General features: G+C 44.8%; 1 protein-coding gene across 1 annotated transcript in view; it reads right to left on the bottom strand.

Moving 5' to 3' along the window:
* LOC121001876 (excitatory amino acid transporter 2-like) overlaps positions 1–9,494 on the bottom strand; it is a 162,063-nt gene extending 152,569 nt beyond the window's left edge. Inside the window, exons 1-3 of the mRNA XM_040433108.1 lie at positions 9,484–9,494; positions 3,658–3,660; positions 2,242–2,410 (exon numbers count right to left, since the gene is read on the bottom strand). Of these exons, the coding sequence (XP_040289042.1) occupies positions 2,242–2,371 (130 nt within the window). The 5' untranslated portion in view covers positions 2,372–2,410; positions 3,658–3,660; positions 9,484–9,494. The remainder of the gene's footprint in view (positions 1–2,241; positions 2,411–3,657; positions 3,661–9,483) is intronic.
* Between the last annotated feature and the right edge of the window lie 3,213 nt (positions 9,495–12,707).

The following is a 12,707-nucleotide window of genomic DNA, read 5'->3' as shown; positions in this document are numbered from 1 at the left end:
CAAAAATGTTAGAATCGTGTCAATGTCCCAATATTTATGGACCTGACTGTATATTACACCCCTCAATCAGTTTTTTGGGGGGCAACAGGAATATCACACCCGTTGCAATTAGTTGTTCCAATAGCGCTTGTCCCTCTATATAGCTGCGGTATCGCAGCAGAACCGCACAAAACTGCTGCACAATACAAATGCACTATATACTTTTTTATGTTAGAAAGTATATTATAGGTATATCACACCCCTCAATCAGTTTTTTGGGGGGCAACAGGTATATCACACCCGTTGCAATTAGTTGTTCCAATAGCGTTTGTCCATCTGTATAGCTGCGGTATCGCAGCAGAACTGCACACAACTGCTGCACAATACAAAAGCACTATAATATACTTTCTATGTTAGAAAGTATATTATAAGTACATCACACCTCTAATTATATCACACCTATCGATAGCACACCTATACCAGTTCTTAAAAGGACTTTTGTGGCCCTATTAGCTAGCGTTTGTTGTCCCTAACAGTCTGTCCCTGCTCCACAAAGCAACCTCTCTGGCAAAACACAGAATGCAAAATGGCTGCCAGATCGGGTTCCGTGATAGGGTGGGGTTGTGTCCATGTGCTGAAACGTCTCAATTGGCTGTCCTGTACCATCTGATGGATGTGTCATGGGTCAAAGTTCGGCGCAATGCAAAAGACGGCGGATATCGTCATATGTTCGCATGTTCGGCAAATCGCAAATGCGCAAACTTCGGCGCAAAATGACCACCAGGCGAACTGCAAGGCTATCTCTAATTGTAATGGCCTCTGTTGAATCGTGCATTTTTTAGTACAAAACTATTGCTTGGAGGTGGGTGATGCCGACGCTGCTGCTGACGGCATAGGCTCAAAAGCGGAGCTGGCAGAAATGTCAACGCTGCTGGTGGTGGCACTCTGTGGGTATTGTCTTTGTGGGAATATTACTCCACAGTGCTGGCTGATATTGATGGACTTTGTACAATTACGCAATTTTTTCTAAAAATATTTTCAATATTGATTAATAAAAATTCCATTTGTCACAGTCAGAACAGTGTACCTGACATGTTGTTTTTCTAATTCTAAATTGTTTTACAAAATGACTTAAATCTATGCCAGCCAGGAAGCTTGCATAGATTTGAGATTGTTGCACATCCTGCTGGAGGAAGTGACAATGTTATGTAGAGGCCTGTGTCTCCACGTAACTTTGGCGCTTTCACCAGCAGTGCCGGCATCTAAATCCTTGGTATTAATAAATGTGCCCTATTCTGTTCTGAAACTGATTAGCCTGGACTAGAAAAGCCACACAGCAGCCACAGGAGCTAAAATATTTAGGGGGTCATTTACTACATTAAATACGCCAGTTTTCTGGCGTATATCTTTCGCAGATTGCAGCGCAAAGGTTATTTGCGCCACAATCTGTGACTTTTTCCCACTCGTCCCAGGTCTAAAAAAGTGGGTATGGTGTGGGCGGTGAAGGGGACAGGCCGGCAGGCCCATCTCATTCATTATTTTCTACACTTGTTTTAGGCTAGGAAGCTGGCTTACATTTAGAACTGGCGCCGGATGCGCCAAAGTTATGGAGAGGCCAGCGCCTCTACATAACTTCGGTGAAACCACGGCCAGCTCAAGGGGTTATTAATATCAGCGTCTTAAATGCCAGTCTTAATAAATGACCCCCTTAGGTCTAAAATATTGAAAAACAACAGTGGTTGAAACTCAGGGGGTCATTTATTAAGACAGGTGATTTATACTGTACGTGCACTGGCGGCGAATGCACCAAAGATATGTAGAGGCGACGGGCTCTACATAACTGTGGTGACTGGTTCCACCAGCTGGCTTAGCTTAAGACCATTTTCCATGCCATAAACTGGCATTGAAAATGGTACATGAGATGGGACAGTCGGCCCGAACTATTCCTGGCCCTCTCCACCTCATAAAAGTGGGGTGAGTTGGGGAAAAGTCGCAGATTTTGACGCAAAATCCCTTTGGGACAAAATCTGCACCTTAAATACGCCGAAAAGTGTTGTATATTTCTTAATAAATGACCCCCTCAGTTTTATTCATTTAAATATGGCTGAGCTGCAGTACCACAAATGGCCCAAGGATAAGAGTGGAGCTATTTTTTGGGGGGAAAACGTAGCTATGTTCTTCCATTTCCATACATTATTGACAGACTAAATAATACATAAATGATAATCTTTAAAAAAAACAACTATACCAAAATACACTTACCACATATTGTTAAAATTAATAGAAGATTACGCCTGAGCCAGCTACAGTGTTTTGTCCAGCATGGTTTCGGAAACTGTTCCAGACTTATATGGTGTCCATCAGAAATGGGAACTTCAATGTGATTCGTCATCCTAGGTTAATGAGCCAACGGCAGCAGCCAGGGCACAACCTGAAAGAAGAGAAGGAATGAATTTCATGTATCGTTATATTGATGTCCTATCCTCGCTCAGCTGTTCTTTCTGAAGCTGTATCACATTTATCAAGAGGTTTTGCGCTTGTTTCAGTCATATTTTATCTGTGTTGGGAAAACTTTTCTATTTAATCACATTTATTAGGTTTGCACCTTGTCTTAGACTTTACATCGTATTTGGGAATGTTTTATTTTTCCATGTGTTTCGGAGATCAAGCTGTTTCGTCAGTGGACTAGTGCGATTTATGCAAGTGAACCTTTTTAACGTCTAGTATACATGTGCAAAACTCTGCCAGCTCCTGACAGGCGTATGTAGCTGCGATTAGTCGGATCTGTTGCAGCTCTGTTCAAGTTTAAGGCTATGTCTACATGACGACATTTGTCGCGCGACAGATAGGGCACAACTACACTGCAACATTTGTAGCGCAACATTTTGTTGCACTAATGTCGCGCGACAATTTTTATAATGGCAGTCTATGGTGTAGCACTGCAACATGCAACATGCTGCGACTGCGACGCAACAGTCGCAGAAAAATCCATCTCAAATGGATTTTCTGCGACTGTTGCGTCGCAGTCGCAGCATGTTGCATGTTGCAGTGCGACACCATAGACTGCCATTATAAAAATTCTCGCGCGACATTAGTGCAACAAAATATAGCGCGACAAATGTCATCATGTAGACGTAGCCTAAAAGTCGCAAAATTAAACTCAGTTTATTTTGCAACTTTTTAAGGCCTATTGCACAAGGCCGTTGTGTGCCTGTGGCCTCAATCACGGAGAAGCGGAACGGAAGCATGGATCGGAAGCCCCACGAAAGCACTACAGAGTGCTTCCGTGGTCTTTCTGTCCATGCCTCCGCACAGCAAAAAAATAAAACGTGTTCTATTTTTTGCAGTGCGGACGGATCACGGACCCATTCAAGTTTAATGGGTCTGGATCCGTCCCGGCTGTCGCACGGGCGTTGCCTGTGTTAAAGATGTGTGAATTTTATTCTATATTTTGTATCTCTAGGACTGTAATGAGTTAACTTTTTCTTCTCCAAGTGCCCACCCACCCCCTCTTTGTTTCAAGACTGGAGAAGGGGGGGGGGGGGGGGCAAAGAGCTGTGCTGTGAGAAGTGTCTGATTTCTCATCCTTGTACAGGCGTCCCAACAAGGGAGCTATATAGAGAGTGAAGGAGTGCATAAGCCAATCATATGGCTTGATGATATGTATATATTATCCACTGCCTATAGAGAAGCACCTCTTTGAAGTGTCACATATGACATATGCAGTATTATTGTTAGAATAGAAGCCATTACAAAATGGCGATGGTAACCAGATGTTTACATTAGTTCACATTCCAAAGTAGGGCCCAGTGCGCAGATGCAGGTGTATTATCTCCTCTCTCTTATCTCTTCTTCCTTTTTGACCAATGAAACAATGTTTTAGCCTCAGAGAGGACTGCCCTCTTCTGAAGATGTATATACGGCTTACCCCATGTAATAAAGTTAGAGATTGCATTGACCATCTATGTGTCAGCGTCTAGTCTCTCAGCCACGCGTGGATATTAACCCCTGGGGGGGTACATTGATTTGGAACACCAGAGTGTATCTTAAATGCCCTAATTTAGGGCGTCTTTATCACCTGTGCATTGGGGGCCGCAAATTGCGGTCCCCAATGCACGGAACAGACCCACAACGGCCGTGTGCAAGAGGCCTAAAGCATATTTGCTACTTTTCTGGGGAGAATGAGACTTTTTAAAACATTAGATCAGCAACTTTCAAAAGCCACACCATACATGAATAACACCTGGGGCTGTCGTGGCTATCCTCCGGCACTCCAGCTGTGGTAAAACGACGACTCCCAAGATGCACACTTGCATGACTGTTCTCAGAACGCCATAGAAATGAATGAAGCATGCTGGGAGTCGTAGTTTCTCCACAGCTGGAATGCTGGAGGTTGGCCATCCCTGACCTAGAGAATATTACATACCTTAAGGCCTCATGCACACGGTTGTTGATTGGCCATTCCATGCACTGGGGACCGTAATTTGCGGTCCCCAATGCACGGGCAACATCTGTGCAGATTTCGCAGACGGATCCAGATCTGTTCAACTTGAATGGGTCCGTCCGTGGTCTGTCCACACCGCAAAAAAGTAGTGCATACACTATTTTTTTGAGGTGCGGGGGCACAGACAGAAACCACATGGCTGCACTCCGTAGTGCTTCAGTGGGTTTCCGTGCCTCTGTTCTGCACCGGACCTTCCAGATTGCGGACCCATTCAAGTGCGTTTTTTTCTGTGCAGAAAAACTGCATTGTATTACAGTATCAGCAACGTGTATGAGAGTACACTAATCTCATGTACATTTTGCTGATTTGTTCCATGTGGAATTTGAAGTCCATTGCGTTTTTCAAATTTAAAAGCATGTCAATTATGTTTGTGGTTTTAGCTGCGGATTTAACCCTTTTCAATGGAAGGGTGAGATCTGCAGAAAAACTGCATCAAATACGCAGACATTGCAGATTTTGGTGCAAAAATAATAATAGAACATAAATCCACACGGAAATTTGTGTAGATCATATGTGCGTTCATCCGCACCTGTGTGCAGGTGGCTTTAATGGTTAGATATGAGATTTTGCACCAAGATTCCCCCACATTTTTGGGGCCATTTACTAACTTAAAATACGCCAGTTTTCTGGCATATATCTGTTTTTGTTACAAAATTTTCTGCGCCTCAAAATCTGTTCCATTCATTCTGAATGGTGCAGCAAGCACATGGATTTCTGCAAGCTCCATTAGGCCTCATGCACACGGCCATTGTGCGGCCGTTCTGTGCATTAGGGACCACAATTTGGGACCGCAATTGTCTGTGCAGCGGGCCGGAACCCATTCAAGTTGAATGGGTCCGTGGTATGTCCGCACCGCAAAAAAATATGACATGTCATAATTTTTGCGGTGTGGAACAACGGAAAGAAACACCACGGAAGCACTCTGTAGTGCTTCCAGTGTTCCGTTCCATGACTTCGTTCCGCGTTGTAGGGTGCACATGGCCGGCGGCCGTGGATGACGACCCGCCGTTTGCGGACCGCAATAAAGCCATGGCCGCCCAACGGCCGTGTGCATGAGGCCTTGAGGTAAATGGAACAGATTTTCAGTTGCAGAAAATTCTGCAAAAAAATCTGCCACGTGTGAATGCACCCTCACGCCAGGTCTAAAAATGGGAGCGTGGCATGGTCAGGGAAGGGGGCAGACCGCCAGGCCAATCTCATTTATCATTTTGTACTTTTAGGCATAGTAACTTGGTTTAAATCTACGCCATCAAGGGAGCTGACATAGATTTAGACCGGCGGTGGATGCGCCAAAGTTATGTAGAGGCCCTGCTGCGCAGGGGTTATTAAGACCGGCGTCTAAAATAATAATCCATAAAAATAATTGACAGTGGGGAAGATTTATCAAAACTGGTGGAAAGGAAAACGGACTTAATTGCCCATAGCAACCAATCAGAATGAGACTTTCATTTTCCAAAGGAGCTCTAAAAAATGAAAGGTGGAATCTGATTGGTTGCTAGGAGCAACTAAGTCAGTTTTCAGTTGTCAGTTGTCAATTATTTTTTGGATTATTATTTTAGACGCCGGTCTTAATAAAAGCACTAGATTTATCAAGCATCTGCACACAGCACACACCTGGGGCACATTAACTAAAGTTATATTCTCTCTTTGATACCCTTATTTTTTGTGTCCGCACAATTTATTAACATTGTTGCACCTGTTTTCTTGTGTGTGCAACGCCTGCACCATTTTCAGATTTTACAGCAAATTCTTAAGGCACACTTAGGTACACCTGTTTTGAAGACACATTTAACATGTGCGCGTATTTGTCCCTCCTTTTTTGGCTTCATGCACACGACCGTTGTGTGCATCCGTGGCCGTTGTGCCGTTCTCCATTTTTTTTCGCGGACCCATTGACTTTCAATGGGTCCGTGGAAAAATCAGAAAATGCACCGTTTTGCAGCCGCATCCGTGATCCGTGTTTCCTGTCCGTCAAAAAAATATGACCTGTCCTATTTTTTGGACGGACAACGGTTCACGGACCCATTCAAGTCAATGGGTCCGTGAAAAAACACGGATGCACACAAGATTGGCATCTGCGTCCGTGATCCGTGGCCGTTGGCAACTTTCACACAGACGGATCGCAGGTCCGTCTGCATAAGGCCTCATGCACACGACCGGTTTTTTTTAAGGTCCGCAAAAACAGGGTCCGTAGGTCCGTGATCCGTGACCGTTTTTTCATCCGTGGGTCTTCCTTGATTTTTGGAGGATCCACGGACATGAAAAAAATGTCGTTTTGGTGTCCGCCTGGCCGTGCGGAGCCAAACGGATCCATCCTGACTTACAATGCAAGTCAATGGGGACGGATCCGTTTGACGTTGACACAATATGGTGCAATTGCAAACGGATCCGTCCCCCATTGACTTTCAATGTAAAGTCAGGAGATAATATACCATAGGATCGGAGTTTTCTCCAATCCAATGGTATATTTTAACTTGAAGCGTCTCCATCACCATGGGAACGCCTCACGGATCACGGACCAACGGAACCCCGTTTTGCGGACAGTGAAAAAATACTGTCGTGTGCATGAGGCCTATGGCATACAAAGTGGCTTAAAACTACAAAACTCTTGTGGTGGCATATTTTTTTGTCCACATGTGTAGGATTTTGTGGCGCAATTGCGATTTTTTTGGCACACTTTTTCAGATGTGTTCTACAATGTAATCTTTGACCTTTTTCAAACAGCTTTTTGTCTAATAAACTTAGGGGGTCATTTATTAAGACTAGCATTTTAGACACCGGTCTTAATAAGGCTGGTGGTGGATCAGCCGAAGTTATGTAAAGGGACTGACCTCTACATGATTTCGGGTAATCCACCGCCTCTTCTATATCTACGCCAGCTCCCTTGTTGGAGTAGATTTAGACTATTTTCTATGCCTAAGGCCTCATGCACACGTCTGTTCCATTTTTTTGCGGAACGGAACGGGCGGCCCATTGTAGAAATGCCTATTCTTGTCTGCAAAACGGACAAGAATAGGACATGTTCTATTTTTTTTGCGGGGCCACGGAATGGAGAAACGGATGCGGACAGCACACGGAGTGCCGTCCGCATCTTTTGCGGCCCCATTGAAGTGAATGGGTCCGCATCCAAGCTGCAAAAACGGCGGCCTGGATGCGGACCCAAACAACTGCCGTGTGCATGAGGCCTAAAACAGGCGTAGAAAATGATGAATGAGACAGGCCTGCCAGACGTCCACTTTCCCCGCCCGCGCCACGCCCACTTTTTTAGACTGGCATGAGCGGGGGAAAGTCGCAGATTGCAACACAAAGAACCTTTGCGCCACAATCTGCGCCAGAAATACATCTATTACAGACATACTGTAAATAACTCCCTTAAAGTTTTAAAGTCATATAATATTTTTTTTTTTATTAATTGGTAGGGACAGGGATAGGGAAAATATTTCTAATATACTTTATTTAGGGAAAACCTTTATTTATAATAGAAAACTTGGGATGAAATGTCAATTTTTTTCAGATGCTAAGGGACAATTGTCTTCCTAACAGCGCAGTGCTGCACTGAAATATATATTAATATATAAATAAATCTCTTTCTTCCTGCTCAGTGACCAGCATGGCGTGCTGTGTGAGTAACCAGGACATATTACATATGTTGCAGACAAAAGGCTTGCAGGAAAGACGGGACATAATATTTGTCCAACACAAAGGCTGCCTTTATAAGGGAAAAGGATGTGGCAAAAACAACCTGGACCACATAGACACTTGGCAGATAATAACTTTAGGTAATAGTCTGCAGTACAATTGCTAAGTACTGTCAGGCATAAAACGCCTGCGCTGCGGACAAAAAAAGTCCCATTTAAGAACAGCTGTGCGGCAAATAATAAATCAAACCCTAAGGCTGGAGTTCAGGCTTGGGAACGGTGTTCTGCAGATTGTATTATTTCCCCTTATAACATAGTTATAAGGGAAAATAATAGCATTCTGAATACAGAATGCATAGTAAAACAGCGCTGGAGGGGTTAAATTTTTTAAAAAAATAATTTAACTCACCTTAGTTCACTTGATCGCGTAGCCCGGCATCTCCTTCTGTCTCCTTTGTTGAACAGGACCTGTGGTGAGCATTAATTACAGGAACAGGACCTTTGATGATGTCACTCAGGTCATCACATGATCCATCACCATGGTAAAAGATCATGTGACGTACCATGTGGTGACCGGAGTGACGTCATCAAAGGTCCTGTTCCTGTAATTAATGCTCACCACAGGTCCTGTTCAACAAAGGAGACAGAAGGAGATGCCGGCTACGCGATCAAGTGGACTAAGGTGAGTTAAATTTTTATTTAATTTTTTAACCCCTCCAGCGCTGTTTTACTATGCATTCTGTATTCAGAATGCTATTATTTTCCCTTATAACCATGTTATAAGGGAAAATAATAATGATCGGGTCTCTATCCCGATCGTCTCCTAGCAACTGTGCGTGAAAATCGCACCGCATCCGCACTTGCTTTCGGTTGCTTGCGATTTTCACGCAGCCCCATTCACTACTATGGGGCCTGCGTTGCGTGAAAAACGCAGAATATAGAGCATGCTGCGATTTTCACGCAACGCACAAGTGATGCGTGAAAATCACCGCTCATGTGAACAGCCCCATAGAAATGAATGGGTCGGTATTCAGTGCGGGTGCAATGCTTTCACCTCACGCATCGCATCCGCACGGAATACTCGCCCATGTGAAAGGGGCCTAAGGCTGGGTTCACACAGGCGTTGCTGGAAAATGTGCGGGTGCGTTGCGGGAACACCCGCGATTTTTCCGCGCGAGTGCAAAACATTGTAATGCGTTTTGCACTCGTGTGAGAAAAATCACGCATGTTTGGTACCCAAACCCGAACTTCTTCACAGAAGTTCGGGCTTGGGATCGGTGTTCTGTAGATTGTATTATTTCCCCTTATAACATAGTAAACTAGCGCTGGAGGGGTTAAAAAAATTATAATTATTTAACTCACCTTAGTCCACTTGATCGCGTAGCCCGGCATCTCCTTCTGTCTCCTTTGCTGAACAGGACCTGTGGTGAGCATTAATTACAGGTAAAGTACCTTTGGTGACATCACTCCGGTCATCACATGATCCATCACCATGGTAAAAGATCATGCCGGGCTACACGATCAAGTGGACTAAGGTGAGTTAAATTGTTTTATTTATTTTTTAACCCCTCCAGCACTAGTTTACTATGCATTCTGTATTCAGAATGCTATTATTTTCCCTTATAACCATGTTATAAGGGAAAATAATAATGATCGGGTCTCCATCCCGATCATCTCCTAGCAACCGTGCGTGAAAATCACACCGCATCCGCACTTGCTTGCGGATGCTTGCGATTTTCACGCAACCCCATTCACTTCTATGGGGCCTGCGTTGCGTGAAAAACGCAGAACATAGAGCATGCTGCGATTTTCACGCAACGCACAAGTGATGCGTGAAAATCACCGCTTATCTGAACAGCCCCATTGAAATGAATGGGTCGGGATTCAGTGCGGGTGCAATACATTCACCTACCGCATTGCACCCGCGCGGAAATCTCGCCCGTGTGAACACAGCCTAAATGTGCCCCCTTGTCTAAGGATGCCCCATCTAAAGGTTTAGTAAATCATTAATCACGCACACTTATTTTTGGCCATAAAAATAGACTGGCGTATTTGGCTGTCTTTCTTTTGCCTAGTATTTATAAAAAATCGCTGATGAATTAGACTAGGCATATTATTATTAAACCTCCTGCACACGAACGTGTGCTGCCCGTTGCGGTATTGCGGATCCGCAATACACGGGCGCCGTTCCGTGGGCATTCCGCATCATGGATGGGGACTCATTCACTTGAATGGGTCCGCAAATCCAGAGATGCGGAATGGTGCGGAACAGAAGCACGGAACGGAACCCTACGGAAGCCCTACGCAGTGCTTCCGTGGGTTTTCATCCAGTACTACCGTTCCACAAAAAGATAGAACATGTCCTATCTTTTTGCGGAACGGCCGGATCGCGGACCCATTAAAGTGAATGGGTCCGCGATCCGCTGCGGCTGCCCCACGGTCGGTGTTCGTGCATTGCGGCCCGCATTTTGCCCCGCAGCACAGCCACAGGAGGCCTTAGTCTGACCTCTGGTGATTGTTTTTCAGTTCAACAGATTCATATTCACTTAGACTGGTCTAAATTATTTGCGCATGAAAACAGTCGCATCTGTGCTGTGAAAAGTCTCCAGGAAATTGTGCCTTTAATGCAAAAAATTTAGCACTTCAGCAGAGAAAACAGACGTACAAAAGTACGCCAGCCCTGGAGTGGAGCAGAAATTTTACTTTTTTTGCAAAAAATTCAAGCGCAAAAAAAGGCGCTACAGAAATAGGGAAAAAAATAGGGAAAAAAGTCAAAAACTTAGAAAACTTCAGAATTAGTCAAAAAAATCAAAGGAGTCAAACGAGGCAGAAAAGCCTCCAAAACAGGTGCAATTTCAGTAGTAAATACGACTAAAAAAATAAGACTGTCTAATGCCTCATGTACACGGCTGTACCCGTATCACGGATGTGGACCCATTCACTTGAATGCTTCTGTGGGGTTTCTCTCCATGCCTCTGTACCGCAAAAAAATAGAGCATGTTCAATTTTTTTGCTGTGCGAACGGATCACGGACCCATTCAAGTTAAATGGGTCGGGATCGGCACGGATGTTGCCCAAGCATTGGGGACTGCAAATTGCGGTCCCCAATGCACACAACGGCCAAGCAATGGCCGTGTGCATGAGGCCTAACGGTTCATTCACATAACACTATGTATTTTGCGGTCTGCAAAACAGGGATCCGCAAAAAATATGGATGGTGTCTGTGTGACGTCTGTGTTGCATCCGTTTTTTTGCAGATCCATTGTAACAATGTCTATCCTTGTCCGCTAAACGGACAAGAATAGGACATATTCTATCTTTTTTGCAGGGCTATGGAATGGACATACAGTGTGCTGAATTGAATTGATGAATGTGTGTGCATCCTATCTGCAAAAAATGCAGATCAGATATGGACCAAAAATGCAGTTGTGTGAAGGGGGCCTGTAGTGTCCCACTAGATAAGCGTGGGCACTACACAAGGGTCAATTGGTGTGTGCGTTACTCCTCCTCACAAGGGACAGGAATGTTATCTTTAATTGTGCATCTTATGTATTTTATAATGTATTTTTGTATGTAATGTTACCCTGTAATATGCAATATCAGGCCTAGTTGGGTGCAGTTAGTCATCCCAAACGCTAGAGGGAGTTAGAGAACCCCTAGTATAAGTATCCAGGCCCAGACAGGGGGAGTGGGTTGAAGGTCAGGAGTCTGCAGAGACCAGTTGGGAGGCCCAAGTCAGAGCCTTCTCCTGACATGCAACTAGACAGCCCAGGCTTCTAGTTGCTACCAGGAGACTAGTAGAGGGATCCTAGTCTACCTGCTGATCAAAAGAGCCATGGTTAGCTCAGAAGATCTACCCCAGGGGAAGAGCTTGCCTCCTGGGAGAAATCCTGCAGTTCCCACCAAGTCAAGCAGAGTCAGCATGTCCAGCTAGTACAAGTAAGCTGAAGGGCAGAAAGGGTAGAAATGTAAAGCAACAATGAGTACCTGAGGAAGATTGTTACCAAGGATAAAAGCCTGCATTGAGGTATCCGGGCCTTGGGATCAAAGCCAGACAGGAGTTCTAAGGAACAGTGTACACTATCTCCAAGGAGTCTGTACAGCCTGATTCTGCGTGTGTTGTTGTTTACCCTCTGTGTATCTTGCAAGGAAACAGTATACCTGCCATAATTGTGAAACCCTGCTTGCTAAGTGTACTTGATATGGGGAACTGAGTTGACATCCAACTGTACAAAGTTGAACTGATTACAGTAAAGCAAAGTTTGGTTCACCATACCATCTGTGTACCTCACTTATTAATACTACCAATCGGTGTGCCACCGTTACAGGCACTGGCGTCACGAACCTTAAAGGGACCTTGCCCCAGGCACATAAAACACCTGCAACATCCAGGGCACCTCATCCACCACCAGGCCTGGTCCCTAAATACAGAGTGTGCCCCAGAGGACTCCTGTGCCAGCCTCTCCTTCACTGCTGCATGCCTGCCCAGGGTTTCCCTACAGAACTGTGAGTAACCCTCGCTTGCGGTTAACCGTGACCTCACAATCGCACTACCCTGCAGGTCTGGCGTGTTGCAGGCCTAAAAC

The sequence above is a fragment of the Bufo bufo genome, chromosome 1 (genome assembly GCF_905171765.1).
Source record: "Bufo bufo chromosome 1, aBufBuf1.1, whole genome shotgun sequence".
NCBI classification, from domain to species: Eukaryota; Metazoa; Chordata; class Amphibia; order Anura; family Bufonidae; genus Bufo; species Bufo bufo.
Note: the sequence above shows the minus strand (reverse complement) of the source record. Positions and strands in the feature narration are given on the sequence as shown.